At 43.3% G+C, this 26,572-nt stretch overlaps 1 protein-coding gene and 1 pseudogene across 3 annotated transcripts in view; one reads left to right on the plus strand and one right to left on the minus strand.

The window, feature by feature from the left end:
* The window catches only part of CDC42 (cell division cycle 42), a 41,331-nt gene that overhangs the window by 533 nt on the left and 14,226 nt on the right, over positions 1-26,572 (plus strand). For 2 of the 3 annotated variants that reach the window (XM_025389677.1, XM_025389696.1), the window contains exon 2: positions 26,012-26,166. In XM_025389677.1, the coding sequence (XP_025245462.1) occupies positions 26,062-26,166 (105 nt within the window). In that variant the 5' untranslated portion in view covers positions 26,012-26,061. Of the gene's footprint in view, positions 1-7,552; positions 7,577-21,561; positions 21,664-26,011; positions 26,167-26,572 lie in introns of all 3 variants that reach the window. The other variant, XM_025389687.1, reaches the window with a different exon arrangement.
* LOC112624258 lies at positions 7,103-16,754 on the minus strand (annotated as a pseudogene).

Genomic DNA, 26,572 nt, shown 5'->3' on the forward strand with positions numbered 1-26,572 from the left:
CGCCTGGGCCTGGCCGGGCGCCGGTCCCCGGGGCTCACAAGCTGGGTTCTGTGCCCTGCGCTCCGGCCTGGACTTCCTGCTTCGCCGGGCGCCGTCGCGGACATTTTGCGGCGCGGGGGGAGGGGAGCGGCGTTGCGGCCGCGGCGGGGCGGCGGCGGGAGGGCAACTCGCGGGCTGCCCGCGGCAGTGCCTGTCCGCGCTCCGCTCCGCGCCGGCCGCGTCCTCCCGGCGCGGTGGCCCCGAGCCCCGGGCTCCAGGCTGCTCTTCCTGGCAGAGGTCGAGTTCCTAGCATTTCCGTCCGCCTCTCCAGCCCGCTCCCTGCCGATTCAGCTGAAGCTTCCCTTTTGGGGAGTTACCTAACCACCTCCCGAAACCGTAGTTCTGCTGCTTGGTTAATTCCTCTTATCGGGGGGAAATTTTCTTTGTTCGTTTGTTTTTCCTCCCCTTTAAGTCCAAGAGAAATGCAGTGTGGAAGATTACGTCATCGCGGTTTAAGGAGTGAGACTTAACTCCTGCAAGTCAGGGACTTAAATTCAGACAGCATTTTGCAGCCTTGGTCACCCAGTGGCTTGTCCTGCCTACTTCCCACAGATGATGTTTTGAAGCCTTGTTACTTGTGTTCATGACCGCCTTCAGTGCACCTAAAAGCCAGGAATGTTTAAAATCCCAGCATTAGTTTGTGTAAGGGAATAAAGTGTAAGACAGCACCGTCCACGGCCCCTTGCGTGGGCATTAACTTTAAATAGAGGCCCCTTTGACTATACTAGAATGAAGTGGGTTTATTTGTGGGAACACTTTTTCGGTCCAAAATGACTTTCCCAGACTGTTTGACTTCTCCTTTATGAATTATGGCATGCTGGGAACCTCCCTAAGTTGATTCAGGTGTACTTTTTGTGGCGAAGCTGTGTTGAAAAGAGAATCAGTTTATGCCAGATCTATGCTAGACATTTTAGTTTTGTTATTGAAAACGAGACTTGGATCTTTATGCAAAAAATTTAATATTTTCATTTTGAGATTACAGTTTTTATTTTTTTTGAGACAGGGTCTCGACGTTACTAAATATAATGGATATTGCACTCCCAGGCTGGAGTGCAGTGGCACGATCTTGGCCCACCACAGCCTCCGCCTCCCGGAGTCAAGTGATCCTCCCACCTCAGCCTCCCGAGTAGCTGGTACTGCAGGCATGTACCCCCATGCCCGGCTAATTTTTGTATTTTTTGTACAGACAGGGTTTCGCCATATTGCCCGGGCTGGTCTCGAACTCCTGGGGTCAAGCAGAGATCACAATTTTTGTTCCGTAGAGTGTTTACATCCCAAATTTTATATCCTTCCGCGACTGCAATAGTAACAGAAAAATGTTAACACTGCAAAGCAAATGAGATCCAATTGTGTAATGCATTGTTGTAAAGATAATTCATGTCCGAACAAGTGCTTTCCCGCTGTTTCTCATTTCTGTAGAGAACAGATTGGTAAACACTTAAAAGGAATGTAGGTTCAAGGCAGCTTTCTGTAGTGTGTAGGCATTACAGACCATTGGATAAGTGTGGAACTTGGATCTTCTGAAATACATTTGTTAGCCTTGATGTAATATTTTAGGCATATAAAATTGGAACACATCTGCCTTATTTTCTTGAACTTTCTATGTTTAATAACTTTAAATATCAATTTGTATATTTCCTTTTAGAAAATAACAGTAGTTTGAATTTATAGTTTATACTAAGATGGAGACACGAGATTGGTAATCTACTAAGTATTAAATGAGCTCGTTTTCAGTAATTTCTTCAAGACCAGAAAGGTATCACATCTGTTTACTCTTAAAATGTTTTCATGTTACAACCAATACCTGTTCTAACTAAGCTTAATTTTTTGGGAATCTAAGGCAGATGTTATAGCCTAGAGTAGTATGGAGACTTAAATTAAAAAAAAAATTTTTTTTTTGAGACAGGGTTTTACCCTGTCACCCAGGCTGGAGTGCAGTGGTGTGATCACAGCTCACTGCAGCCTCGGCCTTCCAGCCTCAACTGATCCTCCCACCTCAGCCTCTGCAGTAGCTGGGACTACCGCTGCATGCAACCAGACGCGGCTGATATTTGTATCTTTCGTAGACATGGGGTTTGGTCATATTGTCCAGGCTGATCTGGAATGCCTGAACTCAAGCTGTCTGCCCCCGTTGGCCTCTGAAAGTGCTGGGATATAGGCATGAGCTGCTGTGCCGCTGGCAGACTTTCTTGGAAGTAAAAGACAAGTTGTGCTTTTATTTATAGATGTATTTTAAATGCACTTCTCTGTTGTTTCAGAGTTTGTCTTTTTTTTTTTTGAGAGGGTGAGAAACACTTAATGAGCACCTTAGGCTACAGGGCTTCCTTTGAAGATATGTTAAATATTGCATTAACATATCTTCCATAAACATATCCCTCTATATTAAAATGCTTCATTTGGGAATTTTATGGTAATGCCTTATTCAGTGTTCTTTTCCACATAAATTTCATCATTAGATTGTAAGTTCTGTGAAGGCAGGGCTTTGGCCTGACATGGTCACCCCATTGCTAATGCCTAGAATACTGCCATACAAATAGTAGGTTTTAAGAAATATTTTTCAAGTGAATGAATTTGATGATGTCTGAGGGTTAACGTTTTCCCTAATATTCCATGGGTCTTTGTGCTGTGTTTCCTGAGACAACTTTTGTGCTTGGTCAGCCCATATCTTTATTTGGGATCATTGAAGTAGTGATTACTAATCTACTTTTGCTTGACTTTTTCCATCTGTTTAGTTCAGTATCTTCTGCAGCTGCACTGTCTGGACAACTTACTGTCACTTAGAAAATCTATGATGACGAGTTCCCTTACTCTCCTAAAAATTATTCACTTAATGTTTGTTTCCTTATCTTCCTTTATTTCTTTGTTTGCAAATAACTTTTGCTACTTGTTCACTACTGTATCAGATTCCTTATCATGTTATGCTTTGTGTCTTACTAGTTTCTACTTTTAGTTTCTCATCCCTCCAGTCCAAAATATTTTTACTAAAGCAGTTTTCTTTACTTGCCATTTCAGCTACCTCTGCTGCTGCTGCTATTTTAAGTCCTGAATGTCAAAATTCTTCTGGGACATTGATCTCAAACTGCTTATTCCATGAAGTGAAACCAGGCTTTCTGCCACCAGTATGGTGTCCCTCCTTGCAATTTTAGAAAAATATTTTTTAAATCAAAGATTTGGCATTGGCCATTATACTAAAGTCCAGAACAGTTTCTAATAGAGCAGAAAACTATATTGTTAAGTCATGGTATTCAGTAAGCATTGGTTCTCTGTCACCTGAAGAGAAACTCTGATTTAGGCTCTATTACTTACTGTTGTTCTGTAACGCTTTACCCTTTAACCTTGCATCCTTTTCTGTAAAATTAAGTCATTGCCATTTGCCATTTCAATTCTGCTGTGTGTTCTTGTTTGATATATTGCTACTATAGTGATTAAAAGCATAGACTCTGGAACCAGACTGCCTGGGTTCATATCCTGGTTCTGCCACTTATTAGCCATGTGCAGTCTTAGTAACGTCTTTGTGACTCAGGTTTACGTCCTCTAAAATAAGGGTAGCAATAATGCTTACCTCACAGTGCTGCAGTGTTAGGAAGATTGAATTAGTTCATATATGTGAAGTGTTGAGGACTATTCACTGTCACATAGTGAGTGCCGTATAGATTTTCGCTCTTGGCACAACTCTGAGGACGCTTCCCCGCCATCTTTGAGAAGCTGTGTTTCCCTCAAACATAAACATTTTAATAACCATCTTTCTCCCGGACTAATCTGATGAATCCAAAAACGTTTCTTTTTTCTTTTTTGAGAAGGAGTTTTGCTCTTGTTGCCCAGACTGGAGTGCAATGGTGCGATCTCAGCTCACCGCAACCTCTGCCTCCCAGGTTCAAGCGATTCTCCCTCAGCCTCCTGAGTTTGCAGGCATGCGTCACCACACCCGGCTAATTTTGTATTTTTATAGTAGAGATGGGGTTTGTCCATGTTGGTCAGGCTGGTCTCGAACTCCTGACATCAGGTGATCTGCCCTCCTTGGCCTCCCAAAGTGCTGGGATTACAGGCCTGTGCTGCCACATCTGGCCCCAAAACATTTCTAAATGAAGTGGGCATTGCTTTGCTTTTTTTTTTCTTTTTGAGACAGAGTCTTGATCTGTCACCTGGGCTGGAGTGCAGTGGCGTGATCTTGGCTGACTGTAACCTCTGCCTCCCGGGTTCAAGTGATTCTCCTGCTTCAGCCTGCTGAGTAGCTGGGATTACAGGTGTCCGCCTCCACGCCCGGGTAATTTTTGTATTTTTAGTAGAGGTGGGGGTTTCACCATGTTAGTCAGGCTAGGCTGGTCTTGAACTCCTGACCTCAGATGATCTGCCTGCCTCAGCCTCCCAAAGTGCTGAAATTACAGGCGTGAGCCACTGCACCCGGCCTCCTTTACGTTTTTATCCATTATCTTTACCATTATCATAGAAGCAAAGGGTGTAAGGCCTCAGGTATGCAGTCTAGTCCGTGGACCCAGCAGCGTAAGCATCACCTGGGAGCTCATTTGAACTATGAGGATTCATCCCAGTCTTACTGACTCAGAATCATATTTTAATAAGATCCCCACATGATTTTTATGTGTGTGTTAAGGCTTGAAGCACCCTCTTCAGGACTGCTAGAGTGATGTTTCAAATTCCAGAAACAATGTGAATGCTTTATTTCATTTTATTTTCCTACGGAAGCATAACCTGGTTTATTTTAGGCAGTGTACCAGAATTTATTGCAAGGATCATAATCTGAAAATGAATCTGAAGCCTATTTAGTTTTTAAAGGAATTGTAGTTTCCTGCTATTATGTAGATTTGCCTCATGTCTGCTCGTTATCGGGAACTAATACATTGTTTAAAGTTTTTTTTTTTTTTTGAGATGGAGTTTTGCCCTTGTTGCCCAGGTTGGAGTGCAATGGTGCGATCTCCGCTCACCACAACTTCTGCCTCTCGGGTTCAAGTGATTCTCCTGCCTCAGCCTCCCGAGTAGCTGGGATTACAGGCATATGCCAGCATGCCTGGCTGATCTTGTATTTTTAGTAGAGCTGGGGTTTCTCCGTGTTGGGGGGTTTCTCCATGCTGGTCAGGCTGGTCTCAAACTCCCGACCTCAGGTGATCCACCCACCTCGGCCTCAGCCTGGGATTACAGGCGTGAGCCACCGTACCCGGCTGAATTATGTATTTTTTAATTTAAAAAATATCTCCTTTTTAGAGATAGAGTCTTGCTCTGTCACCGAGGCTGCAGTGTGTGGTGTGATTATAGCTCACTGTAACCTTGAACTCCTGGGCTCAAAGGATCCTCCAACCTCAGCCTCCCAAGTAGCTGGGATTACAGGCACACACCACCACACTTGGCTAATTGTAAATATATATATATATTTTTTTGTGGAGATGGGGACTTCTTATGTTGCCCAGATTGTTCTTGAACTCCTGGCCTCAAGTGACCTCCCACTTTGGCCTCCCAGAGCTGTGGGATTATAGTTGTGAGCCACTGCACCGGGCCTTAATTTTTTTTTTTTTTGAGACGGAGTCTCGCGCTGTGTCACCCAGGCTGGAGTGCAGTGGCGCGATCTCGGCTCACTGCAAGCTCCGCCTCCCAGGTTCACGCCATTCTCCTGCCTCAGCCTCCGAGTAGCTGGGACTACAGGCGCCTGCCACCACGCCCGGCTAGTTTTTTGTATTTTTAGTAGAGACGGGGTTTCACCACGTTAGCCAGGATGGTCTCGATCTCCTGACCTCGTGATCCGCCCGTCTCGGCCTCCCAAAGTGCTGGGATTACAGGCTTGAGCCACCGCGCCCGGCCTTATTTTTTTTTTTGAGACAGAATTTTGCTCTTGTTGCCGAGGCTGGAGTGCAATGGCGTAATCTCGGCTCATCGCAACCTCCGCCTCCCAGGTTCAAGTGATTCGCCTGCCTCAGCCTCCCTAGTAGCTGGGATTATGGGCATGTGCCACCGCAGCACCGGGCTTTAATTACACGTTTGAACTTAAGCGACATTTTATTGAAAACTAATTGTTGTGAAGAGGAATGGTCTAAGCATATGATTAGGATAATTCATATTATGAAAATTTAGGTGAAATACCGACTTGGCATTTAGCTTGTTGAATGTAAAAATGTTTTCTGCTTTCTTTGCTGACATCATATTTCCAATTTCAAGGGAAAATGTGAAGAACCAAAATCTTTTTCACCTACCCGCCTGAAAAAATTATTGCTATTTTTCTGTTCTTTTTTATTTGAGACGGAGTCTAAAAATTGCTCTGTTGCCCAGGCTGGAGTGCAGTGGTGGGATCTCGGCTCACCGCAGCCCCGCCTCCCAGGTTCAAGCGATTCTCTTGCCTCAGCCTCCCAAGTAGCTGGGATTACAGGCACACACCACCATGCCTGGCTAATGTTTGTATTTTTAGTAGAGACAGGGTTTCACTATGTTGGACTGGATGATCTTGAACTCCTGACCTTGGGTGATCCGCCTGCCTTGGCCTCCCAAAGTGCTAGGATTACAGACGTGAGCCACCGCTCCCAGCGTGTTGTTACTTTTCAAGGACCAGATTGAATTAATTTTTTGATGTTTCCTTTTTCCTTCTTTAACTATTTGGTGTAGGAGAAATTGACTAGGACTGTCCCTGAGAGCTGGGGGATCGGTGTGTCAGGAACACCTGTGTTTATTACCTGTGTCCATTCTCTGTGTCTTCAGTGGCCATTTGAAACAGTCTACATCCTTTTCAGTTAAAAGATTATCAGTAGGCTGGGTGCGGTGACTCATGCTTTTAATCCCAGCACTTTGGGTGGATCACCTGAGGTCTGGAGTTCAAGACCAACCTGGCCAACATGGTGAAATCCCGTCTTTACTAGAAATACAAAAAATTAGCTGTGGTGGCATGCGCCTGTAATCCCAGCTACTCGGGAGGCCGAGGCACGAGAATCGCTTGAGCCCAGGAGGCAGAAGCTGCAGTGAGCGGAGATGCACCACTGTTCTCCAGCCTGGACGACAGCTGAGACTCCGTTTCAAAAAATTAAAAAAACAAAAAAAAAACAAAAAAAACCCAGATTATCGCAATTCGTTACTCCTTGTGGAAGGAGGAGAGGTGTCTGAAAACAGATCAAATAAGGAACAGATGATGAAACCAGAGGGGGATGGAGGTGAGTAAACGAATATTGTGTTAATTAGTGTTAAGGAGTATGAGAGAAGAGGATAAATTTAGTAAAGAAAACATAAACAAGATTTCAGCTATGATTCATTTGCTTTGCTGGAAGACAGTTTAGGAGTATTTAATATTTTTAGTTTGTTTTTAAATCTGTATGAAAGCAGATGAAGAGGAGTGGGAAGTGAAAGAATAATGTTACTTGAATAACACTTATCTCTGGTTTCAGAGATTTTCATTACAACTTTACTAGTATTTGTTTCATTAGCTGAATACTATTGGAGAAGAACTCAGTTTTAGATAAATTCTGAAATGGAATTAATACATTCATATTACTTACTTGCCTAAAAAACTTTTTTTTTTTTTGAGACAGAGTCTCGCTCTGTTGCCCAGGCTGGCGTGCAGTGGCCAGATCTCAGCTCATGGCAAGCTCCGCCTCCCGGGTTTATGCCATTCTCCTGCCTCAGCCTCCCGAGTAGCTGGGACTACAGGCGCCCGCCACCTCGCCCGGCTAGTTTTTTGTATTTTTTAGTAGAGACGGGGTTTCACCGTGTTAGCCAGGATGGTCTCGATCTCCTGACCTCGTGATCCGCCCGTCTCAGCCTCCCCAAAAAAACATTTTTATTATAGGGTTTAAGATTAACGAGATTTTAAAATGAGTGATTAGAATTTAAAGTGTGTAAAGTTTGGTTTATCAGATGACTTGAAAGGATAGTTTTATGAATATCAGTGTTTTTTTATTTTGCTGTTTTATTTGTGCTGCTTATTTGCTCTATTCATCATAGGGGCAAAGGGAATGTTAGCGATCATCCTAATAGTTGATAAGCTAGTAAAGATGAAGGTAGGGGATAATTTTAGAGTAAGGCCTGTGTGGCTTAGTGTGTTTCAGAATATCTGAAAGATGTTTCCATGGGCTGGGGTGTCAGATAAATTAGAAACCTAGCTGGGCAGAGTGGCTCACGCCTGTAATCCCAACACTTTGGGAGGCCAAGGCAGGTGGATCACCTGAGGTCTGGAATTTGAGACCAGCCTGGCCAACGTGATGAAACCCGTCTCTACTAAAAATACAAAAAATTAGCTGGGTGTGGTGGCAGGTGCCTGTAATCCCAGCTACTTGGGAGGCTGAGGCAGGAGAATAGCTTGAAGCTGGGAGGTGGAGGCTGCAGTGAGCCGAGATTGCACCACTGTACTTCAGTCTGGGCAACAAGAGCAAAACTCTGTCTCAGGAAAAAAAAAAAAAAAAAAAGAAACCCTTTATTATATCTTCATCGTGGAAATCATAATGTATATAAGTTTATTTTTAAGGGTTAGAAAAGTTAGACTGTCAATCATTTTAACTTGATGTTTCCTTTTTTTTTTTTTTTTTGAGATGGAGTCTTGCTCTATTGCCTAGGCTGTAGTGCAGTGGCGTGATCTCGGCTCACTGCAACCTCTGCCTCCCGGGTTCAAGCAATCCTCCTACCTCAGCCTCCTGAGTAGCTGGGATTACAGGTGCCTGCTGCCATGCCCGGCTAAATTTTTGTATTTTTAGTGGAGATGGGATTTTACCATGTTGGCCAGGCTGGTCTCAAACTCCTGACCTCAAGTGATCCACCCACTTCGGCCTCCCAAAGTGCTGGAATTGCAGGTGTGAGCCACTGTGCCCGGCCTAACTTGATGTTTCTTAAACTTGTTTGATGGAGTTTCATCCTCCCCATCACCCCCATGGAACACCCTTTTTTTTTTTTTTTTTGAGAACGGATTCTTACTCTATCACCCAGGCTGGAGTGCAGTGGCATGATCTCAGCTCACTGCAACCTCTGCCTCCTGGGTTCAAGCGATTCTCCTGCCTCAGCCTCCTGAGTAGCTGGGACTACAGGCATGTGCCACCATACCCAGCTAATTTTTGTATTTTTGGTAGAGACGAGGTTTTACCACGTTGGTCAGGCTGGTCTCAAACTCCTGGCCTCAAGTGATAATGCCTGCCTTGGCCTCCCAAAGTGCTGGGATTACAGGCATGAGCCTCCGTGCCCCGCTGTTTGACCCATTTAAAAAATGACTTGTGGTTTATAAGACAAATTGTCTGAGAATCTGAATGTAGGTACTTCTGCCTCGTCAGCTAGAGCAAAGAAAGTCTAAATAATCATTGTTTTGTAGTTGGCATCTCATCTCATAACTTTTAAAAGAAAGGTTCTCAATTTGTCAACGTTTGCTGCCTAGGTAATGTAGTGACTTACTTTATGCTGCAAATGTATGCTTGTTTAGAATTTCTGAAATAGGCTGGCATGATTTCATTCTTGGAGACTTACGACTAAATTACTCTGTACTGATTCTGAAAAGATTTGTCTTTTTTTTTGGTGCATGTATTAAGAACATAAGTTGCCTGGTCTTAAGAGTTTTTTTCTGGTTGGGTGTGGTGGCTCATGCCTGTAATCCCAGCACTTTGGGAGGCCGAGGTGGGAGGATTGCTTGAGGCCAGCAGTTTGAGACTAGCCTGGTCAACATAGTGAGACCGTGGCTCTGTTAAAAAAAAAAAAAGAGGATTTTTTCCGAATGTGTCCATTTGTCTGTGGTACAAACCTATCCTCTAATTTTTCTTTTTTTTTTTTTTTTTTTGAGACGGAGTCTCGCTCTGTCGCCCAGGCTGGAGTGCAGTGGCCGGATCTCAGCTCACTGCAAGCTCTGACTCCCGGGTTTACGCCATTCTCCTGCCTCAGCCTCCCGAGTAGCTGGGACTACAGGCACCCGCCACCTCGCCCGGCTAGTTTTTTTGTATTTTTTAGTAGAGACGGGGTTTCACCGTATTAACCAGGATGGTCTCGATCTCCTGACCTCGTGATCCGCCCGTCTCGGCCTCCCAAAGTGCTGGGATTACAGGCTTGAGCCACCGCGCCCGGCCCCTATCCTCTAATTTTTCAAACCAAAAAACTTCTTTGTAACTTTCTCCTTAAACCCTCCACCTTCAATCTGATGACCTATTCTCTATTTCTATGCTACTACCCCGGGACAGATCCTCCATTTCAATCTTAGATTATTACCCTAGTTTCTTAGCCGAGTTCCTTGACTATCTGTTTGTCTTTGGTAGTCCACCTTGGAATACAGGCACAATATTGATACTCCTAAAACGCTGTTCATGGATATGAAAGAAGTGACTGTTCTGCCTAGCTTTTAGAGTCTATGTGACTTGGACTCATGGGTTTTTTTGTTTCTTTCTTCCACTTTGCATGCTTGGTTGTGCCTTTTCTCCTGATACTCCCATCTAACTAGAGATTTATTCTCACATTATTCTAGATTACTCTCCCATGTTTACTCTGAAAATCTGTGGCACTTGTAGTTTATAGTGTAGAATTGTAGCGATCTGAGACTACTACAGTTGTTAGTCTGTTCTGCTTATAACCAGTAAAGTATGCTAGATGATGTATGATGAACTTTCTAGCATAGTATTTGGCACGGAGTAGGCATTTAGTAAATTATTGAAATGTTTTAAAGGCCTTTAAAGGCAAGATTTCTCTTACCCAGGGTAATGCTGTAATAGGCATTTAGATATCTTACTTCGATAACTTTTGTAATAAGTTAATAGAGTTGGTTCTTGGAAGAACAAAATCCTATTTTAACAGATATTTTAGGTCCTAATTTGTGTCCTAATTAGAGAGGGTCTGTTAGGTGCTTGGGATCTTGTTTAACTGCACACATACCGGCACAACTACTGTTAAATTTCTTTTGTGCTTTTTCCCCCTTTAGAACAAAAAAGGGTTTAACAGTTGTGTGCTTTTAATAACATTGTATTACCTTGTTGGTAGCCTCCACAACGTTTTTTTTTTTTTTTTTTGAGACAGAGTCTTGCTCTTGTCACCTAGACTGGAATGCAGTGATGCCATCATGGCTCACTGGAACCTCCGCCTCCCGGGTTCAAGTGATTTTCGTGCCTCAGCCTCCCAAGTAGCTGGGATTACAGGTGCGAACCACCACACCGGCTAATTTTTGTAGTTTTAGTAGAGATGGGGTTTTGCCATGTTGACCGGGCTGGTCTCGAACTCCTGACCTCATATGATCTTCCTGCCTCGGCCTCCCAAAGTGCTGGGATTACAGGTGTGAGCCGCTGCGCCAGGCCTTCACAATCATTTTTAATATGTTTAGCGTTTCATCCTGTGGTGTATTACTACTTAATTTTCTTTTTTTTGTTACATTAACTGTTTTAATGGTATAGCATGTCATTGTTTCTTGATAAAGTATTTTCTTCTTTTTGGATAAATTACCTGAAGTGGAAATATATGTGTAGGGCATTAAAAACAAAAACAAAAACAAAAACCTTGTGTTTTCCTAATATTTTGAGGGAAAATCTTACTGTAATCTTTCTTCCCTTCTAATCATATACTCTGTGAATGCTCTTTTTTTTAAACTTTTTGAGACAGCGTCTCGCTCTGTCACTCAAGCCCGAGTATAATGACGTGATCTTGGCTCACCGCAGCCTCTGCTTCCTGGGTTCAAGCAGTTCTCCTGTCTCAGCCTCCTGTGTAGCTGGGAGTACAGGTGTGTGTCATCGTGCCTGCTAATTTTTGTATTTTTAGCCAAGTTGGGTTTTGTCATGTTGGCCAGGCTGGTCTGGAACTCCTGACCTCAGGTGATCCGTCCGCCTCGGCCTCCCAAAGTGCTGGGATCACAGGTGTGAGCCACTGTGCCTGGCCTTGTGAGTGCTCTTACTTTGTTTTCAGGGGAGTATGATTGACTTTCACTTTGATGGAGTTTAGAACACAGACTGCTATAGAAGATTGCCTAGAGAAGATTTTTTTTTTCTTTTTTTTTTTTTTGAGAGTCTTCGCTCTGTTGCCCAGTCTGGAGTGCAGTGGCGCAAGCTCGGCCTACTGCAACCTCCGCCTCCCGGGTTCAAGCGATTCTCTGGCTTCAGCCTTCTGAGTAGCTGGGATTACAGGCACTTGCCACCACACTTGGCTAATTTTTGTATTTTTAGTAGAGATGGGGTTTCACCATGTTGGTCAGGCTGGTCTCGAAATCCTGACCTCAGGTGATCCACCCACCTAGGCACTCTGGGATTACAGGCGTGGTAGAGAAGATTCTAAATTGCCTGCATGTTTGGATTATTGATAGAGTTCATAGTTGAGTGTTAAGTGCTTTTTGCAGAGTGACTGACAACCTGTGATGGTGATACTATTGTCTATTTTACAAAAGAAGCAAGGCTTAAAGAGTTTTAAGTAGCTTGCCCAGAATCACACAAGAATGGGCATATGAGCTTTAGGGCTGCTTGATTGAAAGCATATCCTCTTCACTGCAACTCTGTAACAGTCTTCCTTGGGCATGTTAGAGACTTGAGAAATACTAGCTGTGTGATTAGGATATTTTGTCTCTTAAAATAGGGCGAGGTGGGTTACAGCCCTTTCTGTGATACTTTGAATCTCTTGGCTACAAATGTGACACTTATTAAATTAAATTGCTCTTTGAGATTGGAGTGAAGGGATTTCTGAAAGGATTGATCAAATTAGCAAATAACCCTGTATAGTAGAAGCAAGGATTTTTCTGAATTCCCTGTTATTCATAGTATTTAGATGCTTTTACTTAACTCTTCTAATTTTTTTAGGGCTGTTTCTGCAAGTTTTAATTTTTAATAAGAATAAAGTGCCATATTAGGTATTTACTCTCTGTTACTAGTTGCTTTATATACATTACCTCATTTCTCTGTAGTGGTCTTGTGAATTAGATGTCAATTTGTAGACGAGAAAGTTAAGGCATAGAAGTGAAGTAACTTGCCAGGATCGTACACGTTGAGGTGGAGTTAAGATTGGAACCCATATTTGCTTGTCTTTAAAAATCTCTTTTTTTTTTTTCTTTTGGTCAGAGTCACTGTCAACCAGGCTGGAGTGCAGTGGCATGATCTCAACTCACTGCCACCTCCTCTTGGGTTCAAGTGATTCTCAAGCTTTAGCCTCCTGAGTAGCTGGGATTGTAGGCATGTGCTACCATGCCTGGCTAATTTTTTGTAGTTTTAGCAGAAACGGGATTTCACCATGTTGGCCAGGCTTGTCTTGAACTGCTGACCTCAAGTAATTGACCTGCCTTGGCCTCCCAAAGTGCTGGGATTACAGGCCACTGTGCCTGGCCTTTTTTTTCGTATTACTACTTTAGTCAACAAAGTTTTAAAAGACATTTAAGAATTTTATTTTTTCCTGCCTTAAATATATTGTTCAGTATTGTATTGGCTGCATTGGGAGGGGGAATAAAGAAGTATAAGCCTAGGCCGGGCGCGGTGGCTCAAGCCTGTAATCCCAGCACTTTGGGAGGCCGAGACGGGCGGATCACGAGGTCAGAAGATCGAGACCATCCTGGCTAACACGGTGAAACCCCATCTCTACTAAAAAATACAAAAAAAAAAAAAAAACTAGCCGGGCGAGGTGGCGGGTGCCTGTAGTCCCAGCTACTCGGGAGGCTGAGGCAGGAGAATGGCGTAAACCCAGGAGGCGGAGCTTGCAGTGAGCTGAGATCTGGCCACTGCACTCCAGCCTGGGCGACAGAGCGAGACTCCGTCTCAAAAAAAAAAAAAAAAAAAAAAAGTATTAGCTTAGTCGTTCCCTCAGAGAGCTTAAAATCTGTTAGAGGGGCTGGGTGCAGTGAGGTGGTGCATGCTTGTAGTCTCAGCTACTTGGGAGGCTGAGGTGGGAGAATCGCTTGAGCGTAGGAGGCAGAGGTTGCAGTAAGCACAAATTGTACCACTGTGCTACAGCTTAGGTGACAAGAGTGAGACCCTGTCTCAAAAAAAAAAAAAAAAAAATCTGTTAGAATAAACATTAGGCATATGTGACTAAAAATAACATGGTTAATTACTTCTGTGATTCATTTATTCAGTGTGTCCTGTGTGACTGGTATTGAGCTATTTTGTGGGCATACAGCAGTTACTACCTTTATGGAGATTTCCTTATTTTTAAAAGTCTGTTTCTACTGCCATATAACAGATAAATGGGATAATTATAGATTATGACCTTACAATAAAGGAAATAAGGTAATATGATAAGAGTGTAAGGAGGGAGGGCACTATTGCCCTGGATAATGTGGTCAGGGGAGGGCTTTGGGAGGAGATGATGATTTGAGCTGAGATCTGGAGAGTGAGAAGCCAAAAGCTTTAAGAGCAGGGGCAGGAGTATTGCTGGTAAAGACTTGAAGGCATGGCCGGGTGCAGTGGCTCACACCTGTAATTCCAGCACTTTGGGAGGCCGAGGGGGGCAGATCACCTGAGGTTGGGAGTTTGAGACGAGCTTGACCAACATGGAGAAATCCCATCTCTACTAAAAATACAAAATTAGCCAGGTATGGTGGCACATGCCTTATAATCCCAGCTAGTTGTGAGGCTGAGGCTGGAAAATCACTTGGACCTGGGAGGCGGAGGTTGTGGTGAGCAGAGATTGGGCCAAAAAAGACCTGAAGGCAGGACAGAGCCTGGCACGTTTGGGGAGGTAAAGAGACCTGTGTATAGAACATGGAGAGTACAGGGGAACGGAGCATGAGAAGGTTTGAGAGCTAAGAAGGGCCTTGCGGTGGGTTCTGTTTAGTCCGTTTGGGCTTCTTTAACAATACCATAGACTGAGTAGCTTGTAAATGACAGAATCTTATCACAGTTCAGGATCCTGGGAAGGATGATATTGGGGTGCTGGCGTATTTGATGTTTGGTGAGGGCCTGCTTTGTGGTTCACAGATGGTTGGTTTTTTCTTTTTCTTTTTTTTTTTTTTTGAGACGGAGTCTTGCTCTGTCGCCCAGGCTGGAGTGCAGTGGCCGGATCTCAGCTCACTGCAAGCTCCGCCTCCCGGGTTCCCGCCATTCTCCTGCCTCAGCCTCCCGAGTAGCTGGGACTACAGGCGCCCACAACCGCGCCCGGCTAATTTTTTGTATTTTTAGTAGAGACGAGGTTTCACCGTGGTCTCGATCTCCTGACCTTGTGATCCGCTCGCCTCGGCCTCCCAAAGTGCTGGGATTACAGGCGTGAGCCACCGCGCCTGGCCCTTTTTCTTTTTTTTTTTTGACAGAGTCTCACTCTGTTGCCCAGGCTGGAGTGCAGTGGTGCTCTCAGCTCACCGCAACCTCCACCTCCCAAGCAAGCGATTCTCCTGCCTCAGCCTCCTGAGTAGCTGGGGTTACAGGCGTACGCCACCGGCTGGTTTTTGTATTTTTAGTAGAGGCAGGGTTTCACCATGTAGGCCAGGCTGGTCTTGAACTCCTGACCTCAGATGATCCGCCCGCCTCGGCCTCTCAAAGTGCTGGAATTACAGGTCTGAGCCACTGCGCCCAGACCAGTTTGTTCCTTTTTGCTGTGTCCTCTTGCATGGTGCAAGGGGTGGGGGAGCTCTCTGAGGTCTCTCATAAGGCCCCTAATCCCATTTGGGGATGAGGGGACTCTGCCCTCTTGACCTAATCACCTCCCAACAGTCTCACCTTCTGACAACATCACACTGATGATCAGGTGTCAGCTTATTTATTTTGGGACACAGACATTCTGATCATAGCAGGAAGTCAGGTGGTTGGGGCAGTTTTGATACCTGGACTAGATAGGAAAGGTCTCAGAGAAGAAGGGGTTTTGTAGTGGAAGGGTAGCTTGAAAATAGGGTAAGTTGTAAGGCCAGGCACCCAAGATTTGGCTGAGATGGGAGGATCCCTTGAGCCCAGGAAGGTTGAAGCTGCAGTGAGCCATGATTGAGCCACTCCACTCTGGCCTAGGTGACAGAGTGAGACCCTGTCTCAAAAAAAAAAAACAAAAAAAAACAAAAAAAAAAACTCTTTAGGAAACCTGTATATTTGAAGATCAAGGGCTAAAAATTCACTCAGTACCATTTAGCAGAGGATGTATAACATCCATTACACATCCGTTTTAAAAACAGCATGTTTCTAAAATTATACATGTCTTTACAAATAAACGTTACAGTATTAATAACTATAGAGGCACCATTAGGACTAGTTACAAAACATGCTGCTAACTTTCTCAAGGCATCTCTGAGCCATCTCTTAAGGTGTCTATTTTGATCGTGGGGCTTTAAGAACATTTTCTTTGCTTTAATTAGTTGTAGGTCTCCATTTTCATTGTCTTCATCATTGACTTGACCTCCCTTTTTGGCAAACATTTTTCCTGTTGTCCCCACCAAGGTCTCATTTTCTAGCCATTTCTTCTAGCCATTTCTTCTTCTTCTTCTGACACATAAAATTCCACTGTTCCATCTTCAATATCTGCTTTGTTCTTAGTATTCATCTGAAGCATTAATTTCTCAACCTCAGGAGTAAATCTGATGAATGACATTCCTTCCATAGAAATGATCTTCACATAACAAGAGATGCTCCTCTTCTGTTAGGAAATTCTTTACTTTTATTAAGCTCTAGCAAATCTGAGTACCAGTGCTCTTAACTAATTTTATTTTCTTCCTCTTCTAGTCATTTCTTAGTTTTTGAGTCCAGTCCTCTTTGCATGAACTTCATGTGCAGCAGGTTCTTGGAGAACTTGGTCTTGTGCTCTGGTGCCATGCTGGCTTCAGCTTGTGCTGTGTTCTGGCTACCTGCTGTTTCTTAGTTAAGAGACTAGAATGAGAAAGTTACATGTAAGGATGTCAGTTGATAGTGTTATTGGAGGACCATGATGCTTGTTTATTGTTTGTGTACTCCACTGGAATTGTTGCTCCAAGAGGGCGTGAACTTCGTTATGCGAATTGTGGGGTATGCCTACATATAGGACAAAGCTTGGCACATGGTAGGTGCTTAGTAAAGGCTTGTTGAATGAATGAGTAAATCTACAAGTCTTGAATATTTTGAGGAAAAATTTTATTGTAATCTCCATTTTATTTTATTTTTTTTGAGACGAAGTCTCACTCTGTCCCCAGGCTGGAGTGCAGTGACACTATCACGGCTCACTGCAACCTCTGCCTTCTGGGTTCAAGCATTTCTGCCTCACCCTCCCAAATAGCTGGGACTACAGGTGAGCACCTTCACACCCGGAAAATTTTTGTATTTGTGGTAGAGACCAGGTTTCGCCATGTTGGCCAGGTTGGTATTGAACGCCTGACCTGATCCGTCCGCCTCAGCCTCCCAAAGTGCTGGGATTACGGGTGTGAGCCACCACTTCTGGCCGAGACAGGATCTTCCTCTCTTACCCAGGCTGGAGTGCAGTGGTATGACTAGAGCTCACTGTAGCCTTGACCTTCCCGGCTCAGTTGATCTCTCACCTCAGCCTCCCTAGTAGCTGGGACTGCAGGCACATGCCACCACTATTTTTGTTGTTGTTGTTGTATTTTTTGTAGAGATGGGGTTTTGCCATGTTGCCCAAACTGGTGACTTCCTGGACTCAAGTGATCCTCCTGCCTTGGCCTCCCAAAATGTTGGGATTACAGGCGTGAGCTGCCACACCTAGCCTTGGTAGAACTTTTTTTTTATTTTTTGTTTTTTATTTTGAGATAGCGTCTCTCTGTGTTGCCCAGGCTGGAGTGCAGTGGCATAATCTTGCCTTACTTGAAACCTCCATCTCCTGGGCTCAGGTGATCCTCAACCTCCCAAGTAGCTGGGACCACAGGCACGTGCCACCGTGCCCAGCTAATTTTTGTATTTTTGGTAGAGATGCAGTTTTGCCATGTTGCCTAGGTTGGTCTCGAACTCCTGGCCTCAAGCAATCCACGTGCCTTGGCCCCTCTAAAAGTGCTGGGTTATAGGCGTGAGCCTTGTGCCCAGCCTCTGGGTAGGATTGTCTAAGCAATGTTGTATTCTTAGTTGAACATGTAAGAGGTAAAGTAGAGATTCCTCTTCAAAGACTCCCCCCACCGATCTAATTCAAAATAAATAGTAACTTCTCTTAAAAGCAAAATTTATTCAAAGACCTGTGCTAACATTCTTAAGTATCTGCTAGCCGTAATAAATAAGTCAGTGTACTTTATGTTCTTAGCTCCCATAATTTAGCCTAAATATTTGTCCTGGCATGCTTATACTGGTCCAAGCAAGCATCAGGTCATAGCCTGTTCCTCTTCCTTATTGGAAGGTGTTTTTGCCTTTCTCAGCATTCCACAAGTTACTTCCTCCTTCCTTTGTTCTCCTCTGCCTCTTTTTTTTTTTGGGGGGGGGATGAATCTCCATCTGTCACCCAGGCTGGAGTGCAGTGGCACGATCTTGGCTCACTACAAGCTCCACCTCCCAGTTTCACGCCATTCTCCTGCCTCAGCCTCCTGGGTAGCTGGGACTACAGGCGCCCGCCACCATGCCCAGCTAATTTTTTTGTATTTTTAGTAGAGACGGGGTTTCACCATGTTAGCCAGGATGGTCTTGATCTCCCGACCTCATGATCCGCCTGCCTCAGCCTCCCAAAGTGCTGGGGTTACAGGCATGAGCCACTGTGCCTGGCTGCCTTTGCCTCTTTTTAAAAGTTGTAAGTTGCTAGCCTGTCAGGACAAATACGAAATGTGAGGTCCCGTTCCAGCCAATAAAAACCGGACACAGCAGTAGGATAGACGCATCAGGTTATAAATGACCCTGTCTCCTTTGCTTGGTATACCTTCATGGCAAAACTGCTGGCAAGTGTACCCTTTCTGCAGAAGATATAAATGGCCTTGCTGAGAAAATGAAATTTATGTTCAAATGCTATTTCTTTACGGCACCGAGGAATAAGCATTTCTATTTTTTTTTTTTGAGATGGAGTCTCTCTTTGTCGCCCAGGCTGCAGTACAGTGAAGCGATCTCGGTTCACTGCAAGCTCCGCCTCCCGGGTTCACCCTATTCGTCTGCCTCAGCCTCCTGAGTAGCTGGGACTACAGGCACCCGCCACCTTGCCTGGCTTATTTTTTGTATTTTTAGTAGAGATGGGGCTTCACCGTGTTAGCCAGGATGGTCTCGATCTCCTGACCTTGTGATCCACCCGCCTCGGCCTCCCAAAGTGCTGGGATTACAGGTGTGAGCCATCGTGCCTGGCCGGAACAAGCATTTCTAACAAACATATAAGGCCAGCTGTATGCTTTTTGTTACATATCTTCTGTGATATAGAAGCAAAGTTTTGCAAACAAGACAGTTGTTAGCACACCTGCATACATGTGAATGCATGGAATACATTCCTGTGGTTTGAGTACTTTTGGTTGCCTAAAAATCACATGCATGGGCAGATGTTTAAAAAATTGTACATTAGATATGCTACTATAACTTACAACAGAAGATTATATAAGCTGCATTTTCCAAAGTGGCTGGATTTGACAGGAGAGACAACTAGTTCTGATTTTATTCTGTTTAATCCCACAACCAGACTAGTCCTTCTGTTGAACTGATAAGGAAGATTGTGAAATTGAGTCATTCTCTTGATTTCTGTAGTGCCTCTTCTTTTTTGTATCCTAAGTATGAAAATGGGTTACTTCAGGGGCAAATGTATTTCACGTGAAGACAACTTTACTTTTAGTGTGCTTTGGATTAGAGTGAATGTGGTGTCAGAAAAAGAAAATTCAGTTCTGATACTAACAGTTTACTAACAGTTTTATTCTGATACTCCCACCCCACAGTTTAAGGGCTCAGTCTTGCAAGACCGCCCTCACTTTAGGCAGCAGCTACAAATGCAGTGCCTAGGCTACCTACACCTCTGCCCGGTAGACTACGAATTTTGGGATTCCCATGGCCCTTCTTAGGTTTGATTATTAGGTAGAATGACTCTCAGAACTCAGGAAGACATTTTACTTACCTTTATGCCTTTGTCATAAAGGATACAACTCACGAACAGCCAAATGGAAGAGATATATAGGGCATGGTTGTGGGTGGGGAGGGCTTCAAGTGTTGCCCTCCCAGGACCTGTTTTCCCCTCACCTTGAAATGTTCACAGACCTGGAAGCGCTCCAAATCTCCTGTTCTGGAGTTTTCATAGAGCTCGGTTTCCAGCCCTCCTCCCCTCTCTGGAGGTTGGTGCATGGGGCTGAAAGTTACATCCCTCTAGTCACTTTGTCTTTCTGGTGACCCAGCCCCATCCTGAGGATTCCTCGCATGCCTTCCACTGCCACCCTGTCACTTTGTTAACATAAATTCAGGTGTGAATTTGTTATGAAAAACAAAAGACACTCATCACTCAGGAAATTCCTAGGGATTTTAGGAGCTCTCTGCTAGGAACTGGGGACAGATACTAAATATTGCCACAGTGTATTACCAAAAATCTGGCTTGCCTTTTATTCACAGTTACTATTAATACTTGACATAGTTTTATAAGGGGTGTAATCTGATTGAGAACATAAGTTTTTTTGTAAAACTTATTAGCAAGTATTTAATCTCAGATCTTAAGATTGCTGTATGTGCCTAGAATGAACGGGCACGGGAAAATAGGGCATTTGTAGCTGGGAGTCTCCCCTTCCTCCATACGGATCGTTTGCTCGGGGATTGTCTGGTGGAGTTTAGATGGCAGCCAGCCAATCATAATGATACCATAGAGAGGGTTCCATAGCCTTTTAAAAGCTATAGCGCATGGACTTAAAATTTCAGGCGCTGTAGCTCTGAGGTTCTCAAAGGATATTAGGATTCCCCTAGTGTTAAGAACCTAGAAGAGGGCCAGGTGTGGTGGCTCGCGCCTATAATCCCAGCACTTGGGAGGCCAAGGCGGGTGGATCACGTGAGGTCAGGATTTCGAGACCAGCCTGGCCAACATGGCGAAACCTAGTCTCTACTAAAAAAAAGTACAAAAATTAGCCACACGTGGTGGCGCATGCCTGTAGTCCCAGCTACTTGGGAGGCTGAGGCAGTAGAATCGCTTGAACCTGGGAGGCGGAGGTTGCAGTGAGCTGAGATCGCGCCATTGCACTCCAGCCTGGGTGACAGAGCAAGACTCTTGTCTCCAAAAGAAAAAAAGAAAAGAGAAAAATAAAAAAGAAGATACGGGTATTGGAGGAGTAGATGCCAGGAAGGAAAGAAGGAAGATATACCTTATTTCACAATTTTATTTCCTTATGATTGGCAGAATCATTTTTAAAAAATTTGAGACAGGGTCTTGCTCTGTCACCCAGGTTGGAGGGCAGTGGCACAGTCATAGCCAACTGCAGCCTTGGACTCAAGCAATCCTCCCACCTCAGCCTCCCTGGTAACTGGGACTACAGGTGTGTGCCACTTCACCCAGCTAATTTTTTATTTTTGTAGAGATGGGGTCTCACTCTGTTTCCCAGGCTGGTCCCACACTCCTGGGTTCAAGCAATCTCCCCACCTTGTCTTCCCAAAGTGCTGGGATTAGAGGTGTGAGCCACCATACCTGACCCTGCAAAATCATTTTTTATGCTGTAAGTTGCCCAACTCCAATTCTAAGTTGTGGTACAAATGAACTTCACTGTTAAAAAGAGGTAGGATTCAGTTATTGGTGCAAAATAACTTTTCTTTTCTTTCTTTTTTTCTTTTTTTTTTTTTTTGAGACCATTCTGTCGCCCAGGCTGGAGTGCAATGGCGCTATCTTGGCTTACTGCAGTGCGCCTCCGCCTTCCGAGTTGAAGCGATTCTCCTGCCTCAGGCTCCTGAGTAGCCGGGACTACAGGCATGTGCCACCACGCCCAGCTGGTTTTTTGTATTTTTAGTAGAGATGGGGTTTCACGGTGTTGGCCAGAATGGTCTCCATCTCCTGACTTTGTGATCTGCCTGCCTCGGCCTCCCAGAGTGCTGGGATTACAGGTGTGAAGCACTGCGCTCGGCGCAGAATAAATTTTCTGGTTAGCAGAATGGTAATTGTTTCTATGTGGCCTCTTTGCTGCCATAGTGGTTTGACATTATTTCAATAGGAAATTAACGTAGGGTATATGAACATGTCTGGCCTATATATATTGCAAAACCCAAAGTCTCTCCCATGATTGCTCCCTTTACCCACCCCGATTTGTGGAGTATCTGGTGACATTAAAAAAAAAAAAAAAAAAAAGAAATAGAGGCCAGGTCTTACTATGTTGCCCAGGCTGGTCTTGAGCTCCTGAGCTCAAGTGATCTTCCCACTTTGGCCTCCCAAAGTGCAAAGATTATAGGTGAGCCACTGTGCTGTTTAATATGTGTGTTAAAGGGCAAAACTACAACAAATTTAAATCTCCCTTGGCTTTATTGCGATTTTAGAATTCGGCAATGCTTCATTCCACAAAACAGAGTAAGTGTTTGAAGGAACTGAGCACAAGAGGTTGGCTTAATAGACAGAAGAGCTGAGAAAAGGGGAAGCAAAGAACAAAGGGCCTATTAGTTGTTTCAAAGCTACCTTTCTTGTAAGGCAGGGACAGGGAGAAGACAGAACAATAGAAAAATAACTTATTAGTTAATATCAGGTTACTTCAGGCTGCTTTTTTTTGTGTAAGGATTAAAGCAGAGGGAACTTCATTATCATTCCAATTGAAGATTGAAAGTGACCTGTTTGGAAAACTGGCTGTCATCTCTCCTGTTTCTCAGAAGGTCAGATAACAACTAAATTTAAGTTTAGTGATGTGAAACTTTAGCATGAGTGACTCCATTTTGATTTTTAGTCTGGTCACTTGGGGCCTAGTGCAGGAGATTAGTCTACTACGGTAGCCTCCTATAGTTTTATTTAACACATGAAGCAATTATTAATACATGCCAAATACTTTGCAGAATAGTCTTAATTAGAACTTGACTCTGAAATAACCATCTTTGTAATGGTAACTCTACATTTGACTACATTTGTACTGAGAACAATTAGTATAATTGTCCCTTGATATCACAGGGGATTGATTCCAGAGCTCTCCAAGGATACACAATCCTGGAATGCTCAAGTTTCTTATATAAAATGTCATAGTACAGTTAGCTGTCTGTATCTTTGGGTTCTGCATCTGTGTAGATGGAAGGCTGACTGTACTGTAATTATTTTGGAGATAAAAGGTGTTATGAGTTTCTAAGAAGTTTGCGAATTGTTGCTGTTTTAAAATTCCTTATATTGGCTTAAAGGTACCATTAGTTGTTGAAGACTAATAATTAACATTTACTAAGCATGTACTGTATGCCAAGCACTGTTGCAAGTTCTTTACATGTATTATCTTAGTTTACCTTATGAGAAAGGTAGTACTGTTTTCATTTTTAGAGAAGGGGAAACCAAGCTACACAGAGGATGAATAACACAGAGGTTGAATAGCTAGAGTGTGGTAGAGCCACTCTGACTCCAGAACCCAGGCCTAACAGGGGACTCACAACCAACCAGTTTGTAACAAATTGCTGAGCAGTCAGGTTGAGAAGTCTAAGAAGTGGAAGATTTGTAGATAAATAGAAAGGGGAAGAACAAACTCTTATCTTACTCCCTTCTCCCAATGAAATTCAGTAGTTATGTGCAGGGTGAAAAACAGGAAATGAGCTTGGCCCCTGTTTTTTGCTTCCTCTTCTCTATTTTTGCTTTCCTCTTTGCATTGCTGGTAACTCATGGATATATACTCGTCACTCCACTAGCACTGATTATATTTGTTTTGATTAATGTCACTTCTCAGTGTAGTGTAATGTAATGTTTAGTAAGAGCAGGGACTTGAGGTTGGGCACGGTGGCTCACACCTATAATCCTAGCACTTTGGGGGGCCCAGGCAGTTGGATTAGTTGAGGTCAGGAGTTCAAGACCAGCCTGGCCAACATGGTGAAACCCTCTCTCTATTAAAAATACAAAAATTATCCAGTTGTGGTGGCGGGCGCCTGTAATCCCAGCTGCCCTGGAGGCTGAGGCAGGAGAATCGCTTGAACCCGGGAGGCAGAGATTCCAGTGAGCAGAGATCACGCCACTGCACTCCAGCCTGGGCCATAGAGTGAGTCTCTCTCTCTCTCTCTCTCTCTCTCTCTCTCTCTCTCTCTCTCTCTCTCTGTCTCACTGCGCTCCAGCTTGGGCCATAGAATGAGAGTCTCTCTCTCTCTGTCTCACACACACACACACACACACACACACGCAAAAACAAAACAAAAAACAAGCAGGGACTTGAGAGTCAGACTGCTTGGGTTTAAATTACAGTTCTACCACTTACTGGCTGAATAGCCTTGGCTTGCTTACTTGCTGAGCTTCACTCTTCTTGCTTGTAAAATAGGGATAATATAGCACATCATAGGCTTTTTGGGAGGATGAAATGTGTGAATATGTGTAACATGTTTTGAACAGTACATGGCACTTAGTAAATGCTGTATAAGTGTTTACTGCTTACTATTATTTGAGAGTGCTTTTAGATTTAACCAGTAATTGATCTTAGGGATCAGGGTTGTTAATCTTTAATGCTGTATTAGTATGGGTGCTTCTTAGTGCGTAAAAGGGAAAGGAGAAGGAAAAAAGAGATATAAAAGGAAGTTGAATAAAGAAAGATAAATATGGCTGGCTGCAGTGGCTCATGCATGTAATCCCAGCACTTTGGGACTTTGGGAGGCCAAGGCGAGTGGATTGCTTGAGCCAAGGAATTCAAGACCAGCCTGGGTAACAGTGAGACCCCATCTCTTAAAAAAACCCAAACCAAAACCAATAAAAAACAAAAACCCAGCCAGGCATGGTGGCATGTGTCTGTGGTTCCAGCTACTTGGGAGGCCAAGGTGGGAGGATTGCTTGAGTCTGGGAGGTGGAGGTTGCAGTGAGCTGAGGTTGTGCCACTGCACTCCAGCTTAGGGTATGGGAGTAAAACCCTGTTTAAAAAAAGAAAAATATACTGCAGATAATTTTGATGAGGAACGGGAGAGTGTGTATTTCCTGTAGGTTACTCACACTAGTGTAATTTCGTGTTCTTGATTTTTGCATCCTTTCGACAACTCGCAGTGTGCCAGTCTAGAAGTGCTCAGTGCTAGAAGTATAGTGGTGCTTGAGGTACTATAGGTTCGTTTACAGGGATGTTAATAGGCATTTATAAATTGTTATGATTAATTGTTGTGAATGGTGCTATAGGAGCATGGTGGCATCTGACCAAGAGTTAGGTGGTTCTGTATTTTTATGTTTTATTAAACCCTTTTAGGATTATAATTTAAATTAATTTACATATAAATATTTCTTAAAATTTAGGTATATATTGGGTGGTATTTCTTTTTATTCTTTCAGAAAACTGTTAAAGTATTTCATTGAATCTAAGATTCCAATTTCATAGAAGTCAAAATGTGGGGGAAAAATGGCTGATAATGATTGTAAGAGACTCAATAAAGATACATTCTGACTTTAGAGATGTTTAAATGAAAAAAAAGTTTCTCAAATTAATGACTCTTTGGTACTTGTAATTGATAGCTTCTTAAAATTGAGGAGAACTCGAATAAGAGAAGCTGTAGTATCTGTTTATAAGTCAGTATGCTTTAGAGCAATCTGACTTTTCATTATAAAAATGTAGGTTTTGGACTAGGCATTCTGGTGCTAAAACAGCTGCTGAGGCCAGCGATCACCCTGTTCTTTGTTCAGTTCCTCACGTTACTTATATAATTCGTGTGAGGCTGTGCTGCTTGTTGGTCAGAGCCTGAGTAAGGCTGAGTAAGGCTGGATAATGAACCATTCTTTAAAGCAGTGGCCTTTGTATTGCAGTCTAGTTCACATACATGCATACATACAGGTGTGTGTGCACGTGTAACTGAAGAAAAGCTTTCACAAAATAATATTTAGTACAGTATGTGGAATTTTCTCTGATACAGTCTCTTCTTTTTCATTATAAAAATAAATTTGCTGTTTATCAACCATGGGACCTTCTAAAATAACACTTAAGAAGTTGAAACAGCCAGGGATCAGAAACTTAGAAATGAACCTTATTTGTTATTGTAACTTATAGCAAGTCATTGTTTCTCTTATTGGGTTCTTTTAGCCATAATAATTGTGCTAGTTCTTTTCTTGCTCTGAGTGCCTTAACCTGTTGCTAAGTGAGGAAAAAAAAATACATACATAAGCATAAATAAACATGTCTTTAATCTTTTTGCAGGTCAACATCAGATTTGAAATATTTAAAGTGGATACAAAACTATTTCAGCAATGCAGACAATTAAGTGTGTTGTTGTGGGCGATGGTGCTGTTGGTAAAACATGTCTCCTGATATCCTACACAACAAACAAATTTCCATCGGAATATGTACCAACTGTAAGTATAAAGGCTTCTTTCTGTTAGTAAAATGTAAAATTTGATACCCTTTTGAAAATTCTTTCTCTGTGTGTACTGAATTTTTTTCTGTTTTCTGCCTTTGTTTCCTGTTTTTAAAGATCTTGACTTCTCATGGGTAAATTATATACACTTTAAAATTAAACAGCTGAAAAATCAGTGGAAAGTCAGAAGGGGTGACACAAGGGTTTACAAGAAGTGCTGGGAGGCAAAACTCCAGTAGACAAGATTCTAACGAGTGGTGATCTCAGTTTGGTGAAGTATATCCTACATCTTGGAATGAGGTGACTTTTTTTTTTTTTTTGGATATTTTGGCCAGTTATTGAACAGTACTTGGAGGTCTCCTGGGATACCATTTGGGGTCCTGTAACTTGAGAGAAAGTTGTAT

Source organism: Theropithecus gelada, chromosome 1 (assembly GCF_003255815.1).
Source record: "Theropithecus gelada isolate Dixy chromosome 1, Tgel_1.0, whole genome shotgun sequence".
NCBI classification, from domain to species: Eukaryota; Metazoa; Chordata; class Mammalia; order Primates; family Cercopithecidae; genus Theropithecus; species Theropithecus gelada.